General features: G+C 45.7%; 1 protein-coding gene and 1 long non-coding RNA gene across 2 annotated transcripts in view; one reads left to right on the forward strand and one right to left on the reverse strand.

Annotated features, from left to right (window-relative positions):
• Positions 1–19713, reverse strand: part of LOC105473903 (neuronal guanine nucleotide exchange factor) — a 136526-nt gene that overhangs the window by 79583 nt on the left and 37230 nt on the right. The window contains exons 2-3 of the mRNA XM_011728089.3: positions 18303–18653; positions 13671–13785 (exon numbers count right to left, since the gene is read on the reverse strand). Coding sequence (XP_011726391.2) covers positions 13671–13785; positions 18303–18579 — 392 coding nt within the window. The 5' untranslated portion in view covers positions 18580–18653. The remainder of the gene's footprint in view (positions 1–13670; positions 13786–18302; positions 18654–19713) is intronic.
• On the forward strand, positions 10279–18027 carry LOC105473902 (uncharacterized). Its single transcript, XR_011610145.1, has 4 exons — positions 10279–10312; positions 16201–16266; positions 17254–17411; positions 17891–18027. It is a non-coding gene; the product is annotated as an uncharacterized lncRNA (long non-coding RNA).

Below are 19713 nucleotides of genomic sequence, written 5' to 3' on the forward strand. Positions count from 1 at the left end.
TTTTTTTTTAATTTAATTTTATTTTATTTTATTTTTTTTGAGACAGAGTCTCGCTCTGTCGCCCAGGCTGGAGTGCAGTGGCCAGATCTCAGCTCACTACAAGCTCCGCCTCCCGGGTTTACGCCATTCTCCTGCCTCAGCCTCCCGAGTAGCTGGGACTACAGGCGCCCGCCACCTCGCCCGGCTGGTTTTTTGTACTTTTTAGTAGAGACGGGGTTTCACCGGGTTAGCCAGGATGGTCTCAATCTCCTGACCTCGTGATCCACCCGTCTCGGCCTCCCAAAGTGCTGGGATTACAGGCTTGAGCCACCGCGCCCGGCCAAGAGTTTAAAAACTAAAGATGTAATTATAGGTAGAGAAAATCCACACTTCAAGCTCAGACCCCCAGAGCCTGTGGTTGCTATTATTATTATTATTATTTATTATTATTATTATTATTTTGAGACAGAGTCTCACTCTGTCTCCCAGGCTGGAGTGCAGTGGTGCAATCTGGACTCACTGCAACCTCTGCCTCCCAGGTTCAAACCATTCTCCTGCCTCCGCCTCCCAAGTAACTGGGACCACAGGCACCTGCCACCATGCCAGGCTAATTTTTGTATTTTCAGTTGAGACGAGTTTTGCCATGTTAGCCAGGGTGTTCTCGAACTCCTGACCTCAGGTGATCTGCCCGCCTCGGTCTCCCAAAGTGCTGGGATTGCAGGTGTGAGTGACCATGCTGGGCTCAATTATTATTAATATTAATGTTAAATGTGAAAGTAGTCATAAGTCCCAGAGACCGTCCATATGATCCCATAAGACCTGAGTCACACGCAAGTCTCTACATCTGTCTGGTCACCTCTGGGTGTGGGCCTCTGCCCAGCAGGGGAGGGAGAGCTGGGACTGTGTCCTCCTCCAGTGTTACACCTAGAGCCACCTGCCTTGCAGCCCGGTCACCAAGGCCCATGGAGAGGTGTGGGATATACCCCTTCAACTTCTCATAGGGGAGAAACTTTTAGAACTGCTGAAAATAAGACAGAGCTGTCAAAAGTATATGAAATTAGCTGCATAAACTGTGAAACATAAGTCACAGTTATATTTGTTCTGAGACAGTGTAAAAATAGAAACGGTTTCACAGATAGAAAATCCAAACCTCTCTTCAGTCACCGTGTCCATGTAGCCTGAGATCCTTCCGATGCTCCAGTGTCCTTTGTTTCTGCAGAACTAGGAGGCCAGTGCTGGTACCTCAGCTAGCATCCAAGCAAGGGATGCCAGAAAGGAAATTAATTTATGATGCTCCATTTGTATTTTTATTGCTGAGGGTACTTGGTCTCCTATATTACCAGGGGAGGTGGAAAAATGGGTTATTACCAAAAGGCAGCCGGGCAGCAAACCCCTCTGAGTTAGAGATACTGTACTGCTGCCAGAGCTGCATGGAGTATTCATCTAACCTGGTGACACTGTGACCTCTTTGCAAGAGCCTTGGTCTGCACAGTTCCAGGATGCTTCTGGACCAGTCTGCACAGGTGTGTCTTCAAGAGGTCAGTGGTTGAGCTCCTAGATCTCAGCCTCTGCCCGGGAGTCGGCATGCATGCATTCATTCGTTCATCAATCATTTGCAATTATCGAGGCCCTCTGGTGTGTTGCACTGTGCCAATTGCTCAGGAAGGAACAAAACTTGGCATGGTCCTATGTGTGAGGAACTTACAGTCAATGCCACCTGGGCCACCATGGTCAATGGTAAGAGCTGATGATCCTGCCAGCCTCCCAGAACCGGGTGGGCAAGACTGAAGGGTCTCTATACTCAAGCTTCTGTCTTTTTTTATTTAAAAAAAACAAGCTTTTAAAAATTAAACATAATAAAAACTGAAGTTTTCATTATGGAAAATTTCAAACATATACTGAAACAGACAGAAAAGTATAATGAATTCCCCCAGTACTCATCACCCAGCTTCAAGAGTTCTCATCTCACGGCCAGTCTTTTATCTCCACTCCCACCCACTCCTCCCCGGGCCTGGATTATTTTGAAGCAAATCCCAGACATCATATCACTTCAGCCAAAATATTTCAGACTGTATTTCTATAAGATATTGAGAGTTCAATATAGGTTAAAAATAACTACAATACCATTAGCATGCCTAAAGAGATTATTGATAATTTCTTAACATGATCAAATATTGGCTCAGACACCCCTCCCCACAGTGTGTTTGAAAAAGGATTCAGATAGGATCTGTATAATGCAATCCACTGATATTTCTTTAGTCTCTTTTAATTGCTTCCTCTCTTTCTTGTTTTTCTCTTTGCAGTTTTCTCCTGAGAAATTGGGGCATTCATCGTGTTTGGATTTTATGATTGTGTCTGCATGGTGTTGTTTAACCTGTTCCTCTCTCCCCTGTGTTTTCTGTAAATTCCTAGTTAGATCTGGAGGCTTGATTAGAGTCAGGCTGCATTTCTTCAGCTCCTGTTTTACTCAGTGTTTGTCCCTGTGTTTAGACACTCTCACAGAACAACCCAAGCTAGCTTCAATAAACACCTGACAAGCTGCCCCAGGCTTACTGAACACTGACTGTACATTTTCATAGAAATACATACAAGGAACAGGAACAGTATGGAAACTGGACATTGCCCAGCATCAGCACTTGAAGACTCACCATGCTGTGCGTGAGCCATTGGTGACAATGGGCGATTCCATAGCAATGGCCTTTTTTTTTTTTTTCCCCCCAGTCAGAGCTTCACTCTTGTTGCCCTGGCTGGAGTGCAATGGCGCAATTTCGGTTCACCACAACCTCTGTCTCCTGGGTTCAAGTGATTCTCCTGCTTCAGTCTCCTGAGTAGCTGGGATTACAGGCACGTGCCACCATGCCCGGCTAATTTTGTATTTTTAGTAGAGAAGGGGTTTCTCCATGTTGGTCAGGCTGGTCTTGAATTCCTGACCTCGGGTGATCTGCCTGCCTTGGCCTCCGAAAGTGCTGGGATTACAGGCGTGAGCCACTGTGCCCGGGAACAATGGCCATTTTTTAGGTGGATCCGTGGATGATAGTCACAATGTTTAACAACCAGGTATGGCACCAACCAGCTAGAGCAGAGCTGTTAACACTTAGTGTAGCTGTCCCAGGCTGTCCCTGCTGAGTGTTGGCCTTGGAGGTGACTCCCGTGTTTAATGCAGGCTGAGCATTCTTGGAGCAATGCACTCTTGCGATTCCCTCTGGCCATTGCCAGGAAAAGAGGAAGGCCAGTGGGCTAATGCTTTAACAAGGCTGATGCTTGCTTAGTTTATCCAGAAAAATGGCCCCACATATTTTAGATGTAGCCTAATTTTGAATACTAAATATCAACTTATAAAAGCACATATTAAAGTTTTTTTTTATACATATATTTAGCAATGTGGCACTTTTGTTATATGAAATGATTTCTGGAACTAGAACCCTGATTCATGACCTTGCACCTGTAGGAATAAACTCCCAGTACAACACCTGAACTTGAGGGGACCCCAAGGGACCGAGTCAGTGATGTGCTGGGGGCTTTGGACTTTGCCTCCTGTGGGCAGATTAATATGAACACCCTCCTTCTCACAGCCGTGATTACCCTGGCCATACCTCACAGGCAGCCTGGAAAGGGGAGGTAATGGGGGTGGAGTCAGAGCCCCTGGGTTCACTGTCTGGCTGTCTCACTAGGTAACTGTGCAGCCTTAGGCTAGGCACCAAATTGTGTTGAATCTAGGCCTGGAGTGGTAGATCATGCCTGTAATCCCAGCACTTTGGGAGGCTGAAGCGGATGGATCACCTGAGGTCAGAGAGTTCGAGACCAGCGTCACCAACATGGTGAAACCCCGTCTCTACTAAAACTACAAAATTAGCCAGGCATGTTGGCACATGCCTGTAATCCCAGCTACTTGGGAGGCTGAAGCAGGAGAATCGCTTGAACCTGGGAGGCAGAGGTTGCAGTGAGCCAAGATTGTGCCATTGCACTCCAGCCTGGACAACAAGAGCAAAACTCCATCTCAAAAAACAACACATGGGGATAATGGCCAGAGAATTTAATGAGACGGTGAGTGTAAAGGTGCTTGATATATGTAAGTTGGCTTCCTGTGCGCCTCTTTACAGAACGCCTTTCTGCAGTGACTGTGCTTCCCTCCTGCCGTGCTGCCCAGCTCACCATGACTCACTGCTGGCTGGTGTACTGAAGAGGACTTGCAAAGCAGCCTTGGATGAACTCTCTGAGGACGGGCACTGACTACCAAGAAGAACATCCCATGTCCCACATCAGCACCACTCCACATCTTGAAAACTGAAGAACTGGTTCTTGGGTCCATTCTGGGCTTCTGAAGACTCTAAATCTTTAATCTACTGCCTCTAGCCCCAACTGTTCTTATCTCCGTTATCTGCTCTTACCTCACCCAAGGCCCTTTCGGCATTCTCTTGTGTGTGAGACCCAGACTCTAACTCCATTATATATGTTTGGGGTTGCCTGGCTCACCTTCACGTGTCTAAAAATTCCCCTAAGCACAGCTCCCACTGAAGAGGTGGGAATGGCCCCATTAATCTTGCCCCCTGTTCTTTTAGCTGTTTGACCCAGAGATTAAACACCTGACCCAAGAATGGTCAACCAGATTATTTCCCTTAGAAATTCCTTTTTCCTAAGAGACACAAAAAGGAGTCCCCAGTGACTGTGTGGCCAGCCAAGATGAATGGTCACTGTGGCAATGACTGCCATTCACATTAACTGCCAGCTGAAAGTCAAGAAGCAGGACAGCAAAGCAGTCCACAGACAGAAACAGGGAGGAGGGGGCCTCATGGCCCCCAAGAAGAGGATAAAGTGGCTCTGGTTTTTGATGGCTTCTTCATTCTTGTAAAGATGCAAAGATGGGTTTCATCTCTTCTACCTGGAGTCTCCAGGATTCCAGCATCCTTACAATATCCCTCTTTTACTTGAGCAAATTTGGGTAGGCTTCCGATGTTTGTCATCAAAGCAGCCTTGGCCAGGAAATAAGACAAGGGTGTCTACTCTCACCATTTCTATTCAGCACTATGATTGAAGGCCTTGCGAGTGCAATAAGGCAAGATAAACAAACAGAAGGCATGACGATTGAAAAGAAAGAAATACGGCTGGGCGAGGTGGCTCGTGCCTATAATCCCAGCACTTTGGGAGGCTGAGGTGGGCGATCGCTTGAGATCAGGAGTTCAAGACCAGCATGGTCAACATGGTGAAACCCTGTCTCTACTAAAAATACAACAACAACAAAAATTAGCCAGGTGTGGTGGTGGGCACCTGTAATCCCAGCTACTTGGGAAGCTGAGGCAGGAGAATCATCTGAGCCCAGGAGGTGGAGGTTGCAGGGGGCCGAGATGGTGCCACTGCACTCCAGCCCAGGTAATAGAGTGAGACTCCATCTCAAAAAGAACGAATAAGCAAATTTATTAAGATCACGGGATACTACGTGAACATGCAAAAATTAATTTTATTTTTATATACTATCAAAAAATGATTGAAAAATGAAATTAGGAAACACTGGCATTTAAAATAGGAAAAAAAACCATGACATACCTATAAACAAATTTATTTAAAATATGTGTAAAACCTTTACGTTAAAAACTACAAATCATTGCTGGATTAATTTAAAGAATATCTACATAAATGCAAGATTAGGACACATTCATAGTTTGAACAATTTAAGTTGCCAATATTCAGGTGTCAATGATCACTTAATTTTTTTAAAAATTGACAAAAATTGTATATATTGTATACAATATGTTGTTTTGAAATATATATACCTTGTGGAATGGCTAAGTCAAGCGAGTTAACATACGCATTAAACCTGAAATTTATCTGTAGAGATAGTGCAATTTCAACTGAAATTGTAGCAGATTTTTTTTTGGTAGAAATTGACAAACCAATTCCAAAATTTGTATGTATGGAAATGCAAAAGATTTAAAATAGTCAAGACTATATTTAAAAAGAACAAAGTAGGAGGGTTTACACTACCAGATTTTAAGATTAAGCACAAAGCAACAGTATTTAAGACACTATGGTAGTGGCATAAAGATAGACAATTAGATCAATGAAACAGAATAAAAATTCAGAAATAGACTCACAAGTCTACAGTCATTGGACTATTGAAAAAAGTACCAATGCAGTTCATTGATGGAACAGAAAGCTTTCCCAATAAACAGTGCTAGAGCCACTAGAGATCTATATGGACCATAGACCCAAATGTGAAAATGAAGAGTCTAAAACTTCCATAAGAAAACGTAGCAGAGTATCTTCATGAATTTGAAGTAGTCAAATATTTCTTAGGATACAAAAGGACAAACAATTAAAAAATTGTTAACTTAGCCTTCATCAAAATTAAAAATTTCTGCTCGTTAAAAGACAATAAACTTGGCTGGGCGCGGTGGCTCACGCCTGTAATCCCAGCACTTTGGGAGGCCGAGACGGGCGGATCACGAGGTCAGGAGTTCGAGACCAGCCTGGCTGAGGCAGGAGAATGGCGTGAACCTGGGAGGTGGAGCTTGCAGTGAGCTGAGATCCGGCCACTGTACTCCAGCCTGGGCTACAGAGCGAGACTCCCTCTCAAAAAAAAAAAAAAAAAAAAGACAATAAACTTGACTAGGCACGGTGGCTCATGTCTGTAATCCCAGCCCTTTGGGAGGCCAAGGCAGGCAGATCAGCTGAGGTCAGGAGTTCGAGACCAGCCTGGTTAATATGGTGAAACCTTGTCTGTACTAAAAATAAAAAAATTAGCTGGGCGTGGTGGCAGCAGTCTGTCATACCAGCGACTTGGGAGGCTGAGGCAGGAGAATTGCTTGGATCTGGGAGATGGAGGTTGCAGTGAGCCAAGATTGCACCACTGTACTCCAGCCTGGGTGACAGAGCGAGACTCCAACTCAAAAAAAAAAAAAAAAAAAAGACAAGAAACTTAAAAGACAAGTAAGTCACAGGCTAGTAAAAAATATTTACAGTACACATATCTGAACAAAAGATCTCTATAGATCTTGTGTTCAAGATCTATAGAGAGCTCCAACAGATTAAAAATATAATAAAAAATACAAAATGGTTAGGCATCTTAAACATGCACCATGAATGGCCAATAAACATATGAAAAGGTGTTCAACATCCTTAGTTATCAGGAAACTGCAAATTAAAACCATAGTGAGAAACCACAATATAGTAAGACAGACAAAGACCGAGAGTTCCAAGAGCTGGCAAGGATCTGGAGCAACTGGAACCTTGATGCCTTGCTGGTGGGAGTGTAAAACAGTACAACCATTTCGATAAATTATTTGCCTGTTTTTAATAAAGTTAAATGTACACCTATCCTAAGACCTAGCAAGTCCACTCCTGGGTATACAGCCCAGATAAATGAGTACATACATTCACAAAAAGAATTGTCTAAGGATGTTCATAGCAACTTTATTCATAATGGCTGAAAACTGGAAACAATTCAAATATCCATCAACAGAAGGGTAGATAAGCAAATTGCAACAATACCTCTCAGTAATAAAAAAGAATAATCTGGGCCGGGCATGGTGGCTCACGCCAGTAATCACAACACTTTGGGAGGCTCAGGCAGGTGGATCATTTGAGGTCAGGAGTTCGAGACCAGCCTGGCCAATATGGTGAAACACCTGTCTCTATTAAAAATACAAAAATTAGCTGGGTGTAGTGACAGGCACTTGTAATCCCACCTATTTGGGAGGCAGGAGAATCACTTGAACCCAGGAGGTAGAGGTTGGAGTGAACTGAGATTGCACCACTGTACTCCAGCCTGGGCTACGGAGTGAGACTCTGTCTCAAAAAAAAAAAAAAAAAAAAAAAAAAAAGAACAATCTGGTACACAAAAATTGATGAATTTCAAAAATATTATGTTGAGCAACAGAAGTCAGACACTGTAGAATACACACTGTGTGATCTCATTTGTTGTGTGAACTGACAAAACCAGTCTGCTGGTGATAGATATTAGAAGATGGTCATATCTGAGAGTTGGATATTGACTTGAAAAGGGGCCCTGAGGGACCCTGTTGGGGCAATAGAAATGTTCTATATCTTGGTCCAGTTGATGGTCAAGGAGATGTAGTACCTGTGTAAAAATTCATCAAGCTATAGACTCTAGATCTGAACATTTTATTGTAATGTAGGATGACCTTCAATAAAGCATTATTTAAATCACCTTTATGAATACACTAACAACAGCGACGATTCCAAAAACCAACCAGGGAGATGAAATATTTGGGGCTTTTCCGAGATAAATGCTGTAGTCTCTCTTTAATTTTTTTTTTTTTTTTTTTTTTTTTTTTTTGAGACGGAGTCTCGCTCTGTCGCCCAGGCTGGAGTGCCGTGGCGCGATCTCGGCTCACTGCAAGCTCCACCTCCCGGGTTTACGCCATTCTCCTGCCTCAGCCTCCCGAGTAGCTAGGACTACAGGCGCCCGCCACCTTGCCCGGCTAGTTTTTTGTATTTTTTAGTAGAGACGGGGTTTCAGTGTGTTAGCCAGGATGGTCTCGATCTCCTGACCTCGTGATCCACCCGTCTCGGCCTCCCAAAGTGCTGGGATTACAGGCTTGAGCCACCGCGCCCGGCCGTCTCTCTTTAATTGTTACCAATCTTTGTGCCATGTAGGGGTTTTTGTTGTTGCTGTTACTGTTGGTATTTCTCCTCTGCTAAATTTAGATGATGAAATCTGCCTTTCTATGCACAACTCAGGTAAGGAGACAGAGAATGATTTCGCTGTATGAGAGCAAAATGGACTTCAATAGGAATGGATAAAGACATTGGGAAGGTGACTATGGAAACTGAACAAGAGATGCTCAAAATCAGTGGCGACACTTTGCATCAGGGGCCCAGTATGAGAAGACAGAGACGCAGAGATGTGGGCAAGAGCAGGGATGTGGATGACATCAGTTATGTGGATGACAGACCTCACTCAGAATGCCATGGAGCCAATGAAGCCGGGAGCAAATGACAGAGAATGGGTGAGGACCTCGGGAGTCTCACATCAGACAAGCAGAGATGGAGGGGCTCACTGATGGTCAATGTAGTATGCCCAGGAGAAATGCATATTTTAGACTTTACCTCTAAAAGCAGTAACTCAAAGCCCTCCGAACCTGACAGCCCGTCGGAGGCTTTTGTCTAGAACATGTCTTCACAGCAGGTGTATCATGACTTATCTTGCCGTGGAGATCCAGCTCAGAGAATGTAATAGTGACACGTGGCACAGTGGAGTTGGCAGGTCCTGCTTCAGAGGCAGTCACCATCAATGTGCTCACCAAAACCACTGTGCTCACTAAGCCACAAGACAGAAAGGTTGCAGGTTCATGGGCAAGCTGGACTTGGTGGGGCAAAAACAGGAAGGGGCTCACTTCTTCCTCCAGATTCCCCCCTTCACCCTGCTCTGTAGGTTGGCACCACCTGCCTGGGCCTTGTGTGAAACCTCAGGCAGGCCACGTGCAAAGCTTTGCAGGCTACTTGGAAGTTATAAGCAAATGGTCTCTTTCGCTGGGTATTAAAGAGAGCAGCCCAAAGCGATTTCCTGACTGTCTGCTTCTCCCTCTCCAGGTGCAGACCCTGCCACAGCCAAAGCCCCTACCTCTTGCTCCATCTTCTCCCCACCCTCCAGTTGCTGTTTGGGCCCTCAGAGTGGGGGCCTGTGGGTGTCCTTAGACATATTTCCTGGGAGGTCTCTGACTACAATTCCTTGGCATGTGCAAAGCTCTTAAGCCGGGACTCCAGCAGGAAATGCTCTCGAGTAGCATCCTTTTCAAATCAGTTCACAGCTGGCTCTCTTCCTGGAGACTCACACGTGGCTCTAAGAAATCGCATCTCTCTGACTTGCCTTTGGTGTAAATGCTTGCCCCATCCCTACTCAGCCCTGGCCCTTCTCTCCTTGCAGGCTGCTTCAGCCAGTTCGGCTCTGGATGTTTCCGGGTGTGAAGCAGGGTCCTGTCCCCAGATTCCAGAGATTTCCAAGTGGATCCCTTGAAGCCCTCCTCATTTGACCTAAGGGGAAAGGCTGCCACAGGGAAGGGTTGGAAACTCACAGCACCCTGACAACTCACAACTCCCCCCAAACAAAACCCAGTAGGCAGCCCTGTCACTCCCCCTTTCATCTAGTGTTAAAATGCGGAAATATTTGTGTTAAAACATTTTTATGTACCAATTGGCAGATAGCCACTGTCCTGAGACCCCTTCTGTCTTCACTTCCAGGGCCCTTTCTTGGTCCCTTGGACTCTTGCTCTGGCGTTGGGTCCTGGTTGTCAGTTATTTTACTGTCACTTCTGTTGATACCCTCCAGTGGGGGTTGGGGGTGGGGACTGAAGGTGGCTTCACTGTCGTGTCCCAGGTAGGTGGTCAGATATTTACAGTGTTGTTCTTGGCTCCTGGGGCTTAAGCCACATCAGAGACAGCAGGAAACAATTGTCTATTGCTATAGTTTGTATTTTTGTCCCCACCCAAATCTCATGTTGATATATAATCCCCAATGCCTGAGATGGGGCCTGGTGGGAGGTGTTTGGCGGATCCCTCATGTCTTTGTGCTGTCTTCGTGATAGTGAGTTCTCACGAGATCTGGATGTTTAAAAGTGCGTGGCACCTCTCACCCCACTCCCTTGTTCCTGCTCCCCCCACGTGAGATACCTGCTTTCCTTTTGCATTCCACCAGGATTGGAAGCTTCCTGAGGCCTCCCCAGAAGCAGATGCTGCCATATTTCCTGTATAGCCTGCAGAGCTGTGAGCCACTCAAACCTCTTTTCTTCATTATTATTATTATTTTTTGAGACAGAGTCTCACTCTGTCACCCAGGCTGGAGTGCAGTGGCATGATCTCAGCTCACTGCAACCTCCGCCTCCTGGATTCAAGCAATTCTCGTGCCTCAGCCTCCCGAGTAGCTGGGATTACAGGTGTGTACTACCATCCCGGACTTGTTTTTGTATTTTTAGAAGAGACGGAGTTTTGTCATATTGGCCAGGCTAGTCTCAAACTCCTGACCTCATGTGATCCTCCTACCTCTTCCTCCCAAAGTGCAAACCTCTTTTCTTGTAAATTACCCAGCCTCGGGTATTTCTTTATAGCAATGCAAGAACAGCCTAATCCACCCATAATATCTAATTACATGCAAATAAAGTCGGGGTGTGTGTGTGCGCGCGTGTGTGTGTGGTCAAGGATCAATGGACAAAGCATCCTCAGGAAGGAAACGTTGCCTCCCCATCTTGTCCTAGGATTCTGCTCTGTTGCCTGGTTCACAATTCCCCAGAGCAGATATAGGGATACAATTTCCCTGTAGCCATCCAGGGATCTGTAGAGATTGTGAAGCTTCTAGGAATTTAGCTCCAAGAAATAATGAGGGCTGGGCATTAGGTTTTGCCACAGTGATATTTATCAGAGTGTGGCTTACAAAACAGCAAAAATTTGAAACTATCTTGGGTCAGAGATTGCTGTTGCCTCCCCTGTATCCACTGTCCCTTTCTTCCTCACTGATGGAACCCATTTGCTGAGGGCAGAAACAGACCTGGCTTCTTTTTTTTTTTTTTTTTGAGACTAAGTTTCGCTCTTGTTGCCCAGGCTGGAGTGCAATGGCATGAGCTCAGCTCACCGCAAAAGATTCTCCTGCCTCAGCCTCCTGAGTAGCTGGGATTATAGGCATTCGCCACCATGCCTGGCTAATTTTGTATTTTCAGTAGAGATGAGGTTTCTCCATGTTGGTCAGGCTGGTCTCAAACTCCTAACCTGAGGTGATCTGCCCACCTCGGCTTCCCAAAGTGCTGGGATTACAGGTGTGAGCCACTGCACCTGGTCCAGACCTGGCTTTTATTTTATTTTATTTTACTTTATTTTATTTTATTTTATTTTTTGAGACGGAGTCTCGCTCTGTCGCCCAGGCTGGAGTGCAATGGCGTGATCTTGGCTTACTGCAACCTCCGCCTTCTGGATTCAAGGGATTCTCCTGCCTCAGCCTCCCAAGTCACTGGGACTACAGGTGTGTACCACAGCACTTGGCTAATTTTTGTATATTTTAGTAGAGACAGGGTTTCATCATGTTGAATAGGCTGGTCTCAAACTCCTGATCTCAAGTGATCCAGCTGCCTCAGTCTTCCAAAATACTGGATTATAGGCATGAGCCACTGCGACTGGCCCAGACCTGCCTTTTAAATGACACACCCATTTCCCAGCCTCCCTTGCTGGTGGAGGTGCCATGTGACCCAGTTTTGGCCAATAAGATATCAGCAGCAATGGTTGGTGGGGTTTCAGGGAATCTTCTTAAGAGCAGGGCAGACCTGGCTGGTGCCACGCCCTTCCCTTGCTGGCTTTTCTCTTTCCCTCCACCTGAGCTGTGGTTGTGATGGCTAGAGCTTTGGCAGTCACCTTGACAGATGATAGAGTAGAATGATAGAGCCTGGGTCCTTGCAAGCATGAAGGAGCTGCAGTCACAACCCTCTAGACTTCTTTCACACAACAGCCAAATAGATCTCTGCCTTGTTAAGCTGTGCTATGTTTTAAAATAAGCAGCTGAATTCGGTACTGACTGATACACTATCCAAAACCCAACAATAGGAGCATAATTAAGAAATCACAATCCAGTCATACTAGAGAATATTTTATAGTAAGATCTCGTTTTATGAAAAGGAAGTATGCATAAACATATAGAAAAAAAGACTTGGAGCACATTTACAACATAACAAAACCTCTCTGGGTGGTGGTAGTACAGTGATTTTTTTTTTTTTTTTAATGGGATCTTGCTCTGTTACCCAGGCTGGCCTCAAACTCCTGGGCTCAAACGATCTTCTGGCCTCAGCCTCCCAAAGAGCTGGGATTACAGGCACGAGCTGCTGTGCCTGGCCGAGATACAGTGAACTATCTTTTCCTTCCTTCCCTTCCTTCCTTCCTTCCTTCCTTCCTTCCTTCCTTCCTTCCTTCCTTCCTTCCTTCCTTCCTTCCTCCCTCCCTCCCTCCCTCCCTCCCTCCCTTCCTCCCTCCCTCCCTTCTTCCCTCCCTCCCCTGCTTCCCTCATTTTTTGGAGACAGAGTCTCACTCCATCACCAGGACTGGAGTGCACTGGCTCTATCTCACCTCACTGCAACCTCCACATCCCGGGTTCAAGCGATTCTCTTGCCTCAGCCTCCCGAGTAGCTGGGATTACAGGCGAGTGCCACCACACCTGGCTAATTTTTTTTGTATTTTTAGTAGAGACAGGGTTTCCCCATGTTGGCCAGGCTGGTCTCAAACTCCTGGCCTCAAGTGATCTGCCTGCCTTGGCCTCCCAAAGTGCTGAGATTACAGGCGTGAGCCACCGTGCCAGGCTGTGATTTTTCTATTCTATTTCTTGATGTATGTAGTATTTAAAATTTCCTAGTTTTGTGACAGACGAGTAACAATAGTTTTTTTGTTAATTGTGCCTGTAACCCCAGCTCTTTGGGACGCTGAGACTGGAGTATTGTTTGAGCCCAGGAGTTTGAGGCCAGCCTGGGTAACATAGCAAGACCCCATTACTGCCCATAAATATTTTTTTAAAAATTACTGTATGAAACAGTAGTTTTTTTTGAAATTATGGAGTTTTTATTTTTATTTTTTTTTAGCATGGGCAACCAAAAGTTACCATTTTTTTTTTTAACATGACACCCTTGTAACCCTGTCAAGTCTTTGCAGCAATGACCTCTGGTGCATCTTTCCCAGACCAGCATTCCTCACGATCTGCCATCTCTTACCTCATCTTCTGGGCTCCTGGGCCTGTCTGCACTGCTGTTCTCCAAGGAGGCATTCTGCTGCAGGGGATATTCAAGGTCAGGGACTCATTTACAGATTTTCCATTGTCCTGTGAATCTGTGACATTTCAGAAATGGAGCAAGTTAGAAGATATAGATCAACCCTTTTCAGGCAATTCTCTGCAAGCCTAGGACAGTAGCAGCAGTCACGGCAGTCACGCTAGAAGGTGGAGGAGGCAGAGGGGGAAGGGCTGTCCCTCCCCTCACTCCTTGAAGGGGAGTTTGTCACACCTCATGCTGTGTCAGATGGCCTGGGATGCCATCCCTATGAATATTATAATTATGGGCTGGGCGCAGTGGCTCACACCTGTAATCCCAGCACTTTGGGAGGCCGAGGTGGGGGGATCACCTGAGGTCAGGATTTTGAGACCAGCCTAGCCAACATGGTGAAACCCCATCTCTACTAAAAATGCAAAAATTAGCTGGGCGTGGTAGCGGATGCCTGTGATCCAAGCTACCTGGGAGGCTGAGGCAGGAGAATTGCTTGAACCTGGCAGGCAGAGGTTGCAGTGAACTGAGATCGTGCCACTGCACTCCAGCCTGGGTGAAAAAAAAAGAAAATTATAATGATGGTATAAGCAACTTTATATACATTTACGTATACATAAACATACGTACGTAGTCAGTGGAAAAAAATATTGGAAATAAGAATACAAACCTGGCTAATGTTTAGAGGGCAACAAAGCTATAACCATTGGTGTTATTTCTACTGGTCAAAAGTCACTGGCAACTTGCCAATTTTTTTTTAGCGTCTAACAATGCCCAAGTCCTAATCAATATTAAATAATGAGTCAGGTTAGCCTCCTCCAGAAAGTCTGCTCACCTGGGAGTGGGATGTTTAGGCAATGATCTGCTATGATTTTGAAGGGGTACTCATTTTGTAGATGAAACAGAGAATGTCCCATCAGCCCCCACCCCACGCTCTTTCTCACCATCTAGGTCAAGTAGTACATTTTCTCCTTGGACTCTTGGATCAGGAAGCACTGAGCAGTCAAAAGAATTCACTCCAAGGAGGTGACATGAAGGAGTCACTGTAAATATAAAACTGCAAGGCCAAGCGCGGTGGCTCATGCCTGTAATCCCAGCACATTGGGAGGCCGAGGTGGGAGGATCACTTGAGGTCAGGAGTTTGAGACCAGCCTGGCCAACATGGTGAAACCCTGTCTCTACTAAAAACACAAAAGTTAGGCTGAGCGTGGTGGCTCATGCCTGTAATCCCAGCACTTTGGGAGGCCAAGGTGGGCGGATCACGAGGTCAGGAGATCGAGACCATCCTGGCTAACAGAATGAAACCCCGTCTCTACTGAAAATACAAAAAATTAGCCGGGTATGGTGGTGGGCGCCTGTAGTCCCAGGTACTCCGGAGGCTGAGGCAGGAGAATGGCGTGAACCCAGGAGGCAGAGCTTGCAGTGAGCTGAGATAACACCACTGCATTCCAGCCTGGGTGACAGAGCAAGACTCCGCCTCAAAAAAAAAAAAAAAAAAAAATTAGCCGGGCATGGTGGCAGGCACCTGTGGTCCCAGCTACTTGGGAGGCTGAGGCAGGAGAATCGCTTGAACCCAGGAAGTGGAGGCTGCAGTGAGCTGAGCTCGCACTACTGCACTCCAACCTGGGCAACAGAGTGAGACTCCGTCTCAAACAAACAAACAAACAACCTCTGCAAATCTGATGAAAATGTTTATGAACTGACATAAAGGCCACCTTTGGGGATAGCACTATTCTGTCTATCTGGTGTCAGCATTCTTGACTTAGCTTGGGGAGGTCACAAACTCGAGGTTCTCTCCCCAGTGGCCCTATTTCCCTCCCCAGCTTCATCCCAGAACAGCCCTATACCTCCCTTTTCTTGCAACCCCGAAAGACTTCCCTGACCCCCAACCTTGACAGCTGCAGCTGCTTTTCTGTCTGCTTACAATGCCCTACCCCTGCCCAGTCCAACAAGGTGGTAGCTAGCCACATCTGGCTACTGTGCACTTGAAATGTGGCAGGCAAATGTGACTGAGGAGGGGAACATCTCATTTTATTTAACGTAATTTAAATTTAAAAGTACAAACTCATATTGATTCTGTTGTTGGGAAACTTTTAAGGGTATTTGGATCAATTTGGGTATGTAAATCCACTTTTCTGACTGTACATTTTATGCAATCTAAATCCAGATCAAGTATTTCCAATGAAAATTTGGCATGCGAATTGAGAGGGGCTGCAAATATAAAATACTCAACAGATTTCAAAGACTTCGTGCAAAAAAAGGAATGTAAACTATTTCATTGATGTTTTTATATTGATTATTAACTACAGGATAAAATGGTACTTTTTGCATCTGCTGGGTTAATAAAATGCATTGTTAAAGTTAATTTCACTCATTTATTTGTACTTTTTAAATGTGGCCACTGGAGAATTTAAAATGATGTATGTGGCGTGCAGCATATTTCTGTTGGATGGCGCTGCTGTAACCCCCTTCTCCATCTACACAGGCTTTGGAGCCAGAAGGATCTGAACTCCAGCTCAATCTGTACTGCACAATAGCTGTGTGATTCTGGGTAAGTGGCTCAATCTCTGTAGGCCTCAGTTATTTATTTTTGATCTGTAAAATGGGTATGGTAAGAATACCCTTGAAATGTCTGCCTAGCACACTAGCACAGCCACTGGGCACCTGCATGAAATCAACCAAGTTCACTCCCACTCTCTCCCCAGCCATGTCCTTATCCATTTTTTTTTGTTTTATTTTGAGATGGAGTCTCACTCTTTTGCCCAGGCTGGAGTGCAGTGGCATGGTTTTGGTTCACCGCAATCTCTGCCTCCCGGGTTCAAGCGATTTTCCTGCCTCAGCTTCCTGAGTAGCTGGGATTACGTGGATATGCCTCCATGCCCGGCTAATTTTTGTATTTTTAGTAGAGACGGAGTTTCACCATGTTGGCCAGGCTGGTCTCGAACCCCTGACCTCAGATGATCCACCTGCCTTGGCCTCCCAAAGTGCTGGGATTATAGGCGTGAGCCACTGCGCCCAGCCGTCCTTATCCATTTGTTAAGACTCATCTGAAATATCATCTTCTTTGGGAAGCCCTTTCCTAACCCCAGCAGAAGGGTCTAGTGCTTTGCCTTTATCTCTCCTGTAAACTTTCACACATGGCTTGCAGTAAAATGACATCATTACAATATTGTGGGTTCCTCAAAGGCAGAGACTCCAGCTTCCTTGTGTGTGAGAGTGTGCTTTTAACTTTTAGTATATGGGAAATTTTAAACGTATGGAAAAGTTGAGCTTCCATGACGATAGTATTTCAATCATTGTATTTTTCTTGTTTAATTCAGTGCTTGATACATGATTTTGTTAGTGTTTGTGGTGGACGGCAACAGCCACAAATTCTACCACCATGGAGTGGTGAAGTCAATTTCCCCACCCTCTTTGGTCTGGGCTGGTCCTGTGGGCTGGTTTAACTGACAGAACATGGTGGAAGGGACTATGCAAGGTCTGAGTCTCTCAGTCTAGCCCTCAAGATGCCAGGCAGCTTCTGCTCTTGCTCCCTCAGAACCTGACTGCCATGTGCACAAGCCTGGGCCAGCCTGCTGGGGGATGAGAGACCACGTGGAGCAGAGGCAGGCAGTCCCAGTTCACAGACCACCAGAGAGATAAGTGAGGCTGTCCTCCACCTTCCAAACCCAGAAGAGCCACCAGCTGACTGCAGAGGTTAGGCAAAATGGCCCAGACCCAGGAACCACTAAACCATCCCCCACAATCATGAGAAATAATAGATATTGTTGTTTTAAGTCTCTGTATTTTGAAGGGAGTTTAATGTGTGGCAAACAGCTATCCAATACAGAGTTTAATGAATGTTTTTGAATGCACTGATGAAGTCTCTGGATTTAGCAGGGGTTGCCACTCTGGCACAGTCAGGGTAGCACATACAGTCTGGTGGCAGCTGCTGTGCCTCCAGGGCTGGGAAACTGTCACACATTCTGTACCCCCAGCAGGCTTCCGGTCAGCCGTAGGAGCACGTCACAAGGAAAAGGGTCTGTAGCACAACACCCCATTAGTAAAGTTTTCTCAACTTTATTCTGCTCAATACATATATTTTGAGCAGATAAAATGTGCTGGGCACTGGTCTAAATGATTAAGAAGTCTTGCTGCAAATCTATTCCCAAGGTTTTAATCTCATTTATTTTCAGGGCAGCAGAAGCTTTGGCTGTGGCAGTCACAGTGAGAGAACAGGACAGAACCTCACCACTGAGAAAATTCATGTTCCCAGATAACCCCTAATGTGGATGGCTCTAAGTCTCCCTCTAGAATGCATGTACTGCGAGGGGTGTTTTGCTGAGTTCTAGAACAAGAAATCTCTTTTCAGTAGAAGCCAGTCTAATTGTCTAATTTGAGTCAACCCTTTCTCCTAAGTACACATGTCATCATAGTGGAGGAATTTGGGTTCTTTAGATAATGGTTTTAAAATGCACTACCCTGTTGAAACTGTCCTTGCTACTTTTCAATGCCACTTATCCTTTCTCATTTAATGAGGACCTTTCAGCGCTGATGACTCCAACTGGATGTAAGGAAACAGCCGTGACAGCTGTCCCTGATACTGACCTGCCAGGCAGCTGGCGTTCCGTTCGGGGGTGTCTCTGGCCTTGGCTTTGCTTCTGCGTCTTATGGAGCGATTGAAGATGGAATTTCTCTTAATTGGGCTGTGGCTATGAGGTTCTTTGTCTTGGATATCCTGGTCAGCTTGAGAAGTCTCTTTTTCTGGGAGTAACTCAGGTTTCACCTCGACTGGTTCATTATCAATGTTCTGTTGATCACTTGCAGAAATCACTCGTGATTTCCTCCGGGTCTTTTCCAAATCTTCAGATTCTTTGGTCTCCATGGAAATAGAGCCAGCTGTTTCTCAGCAGAACAACTGGAGGTCAATGGCTTTCCCAAGCTTCACTGGTGTGAGTGCTTTAGAATAGACAGAAAACAATTTTCAGTTAGAGTCATCAGGTTAAGTATTCTATTCAGACTGTGGAATTCCACTCCCATTCGAATTTGATGAAATGCAGGATAATCTGCACATCCTGGTATCCACGTCTTCGCCACTGAAAATTACAGCTTAATCTCTGCAATTTGGAGGCATTCATGTATCATTTTATAATTGCCGTTTGTTTATATTATTCATAGGATGCACTTTTAGTGGGAAATGTTTAAAGTGGCTTGCAAAACTACATTCGAATAAACACTTCTTAAATAATTCCAGAGAAAAAGAGTAGCAGAAATAGTGAGGGAATTCCAGGAAAGCATGGAGAGGGACCATAAATGTCTAGACAGGAAAAGAAAGTCTTGGAAGATGAGAAAGGGTTGCCGGCTGGTGCGAGGTCTCACAATGATAAGTTTAGACGTGGGCAAGGTTGATCCCCAAGGCGACAAACCTTGCCATCAGCTGGCGGCCAAGTCTAGTGGGTGCATTAGTGACCTCTCTGATGGAACAATGTATGGCCGTGGTGGAAGCATAAGGTCCTCCCATCCCACGGCCACCCCACCATGGGCTGGAGAAACAGAATGGTTACCTCCCTCTGGGGTGACCATATAGCACATCATCTGAACTAGGACAACTTTCATAGGAAAAGGGGGATACAACAAGAAAAAACCCCACCTCCCTCCCCGCACAGACCTCCTTCTAGGGTAGGGGTGCTCAGGGTGAGGGACTGTGTGGACCCTCTGAGTGGGTCTAAGTTGGTGGGACAGCATGTTAGACAGAGAAGCTGAGCTAGGAATTCTTCTCAGTTCTCCACTCATCTGAGGGCTTGAAACCTGGGGTCTCATGGATTCTATGGAGGTTTTAGGGGTACGAGGTTGTGTGTGAGCATATACATTTTTCTGGCTTATAGGTCCAGAGATTCTATCATACTCTCAAAATGGTCGGAGACTTGGCTGGGCGCCAGCCTATAATCCTAACACTTTGGGGGCCGAGGCGAGCGGATCACTTGAGGCCAGGAGTTCAAGATCAGCCTGGCCAACATGG

This window comes from Macaca nemestrina, chromosome 11 (assembly GCF_043159975.1).
Source record: "Macaca nemestrina isolate mMacNem1 chromosome 11, mMacNem.hap1, whole genome shotgun sequence".
Taxonomy (NCBI): Eukaryota; Metazoa; Chordata; class Mammalia; order Primates; family Cercopithecidae; genus Macaca; species Macaca nemestrina.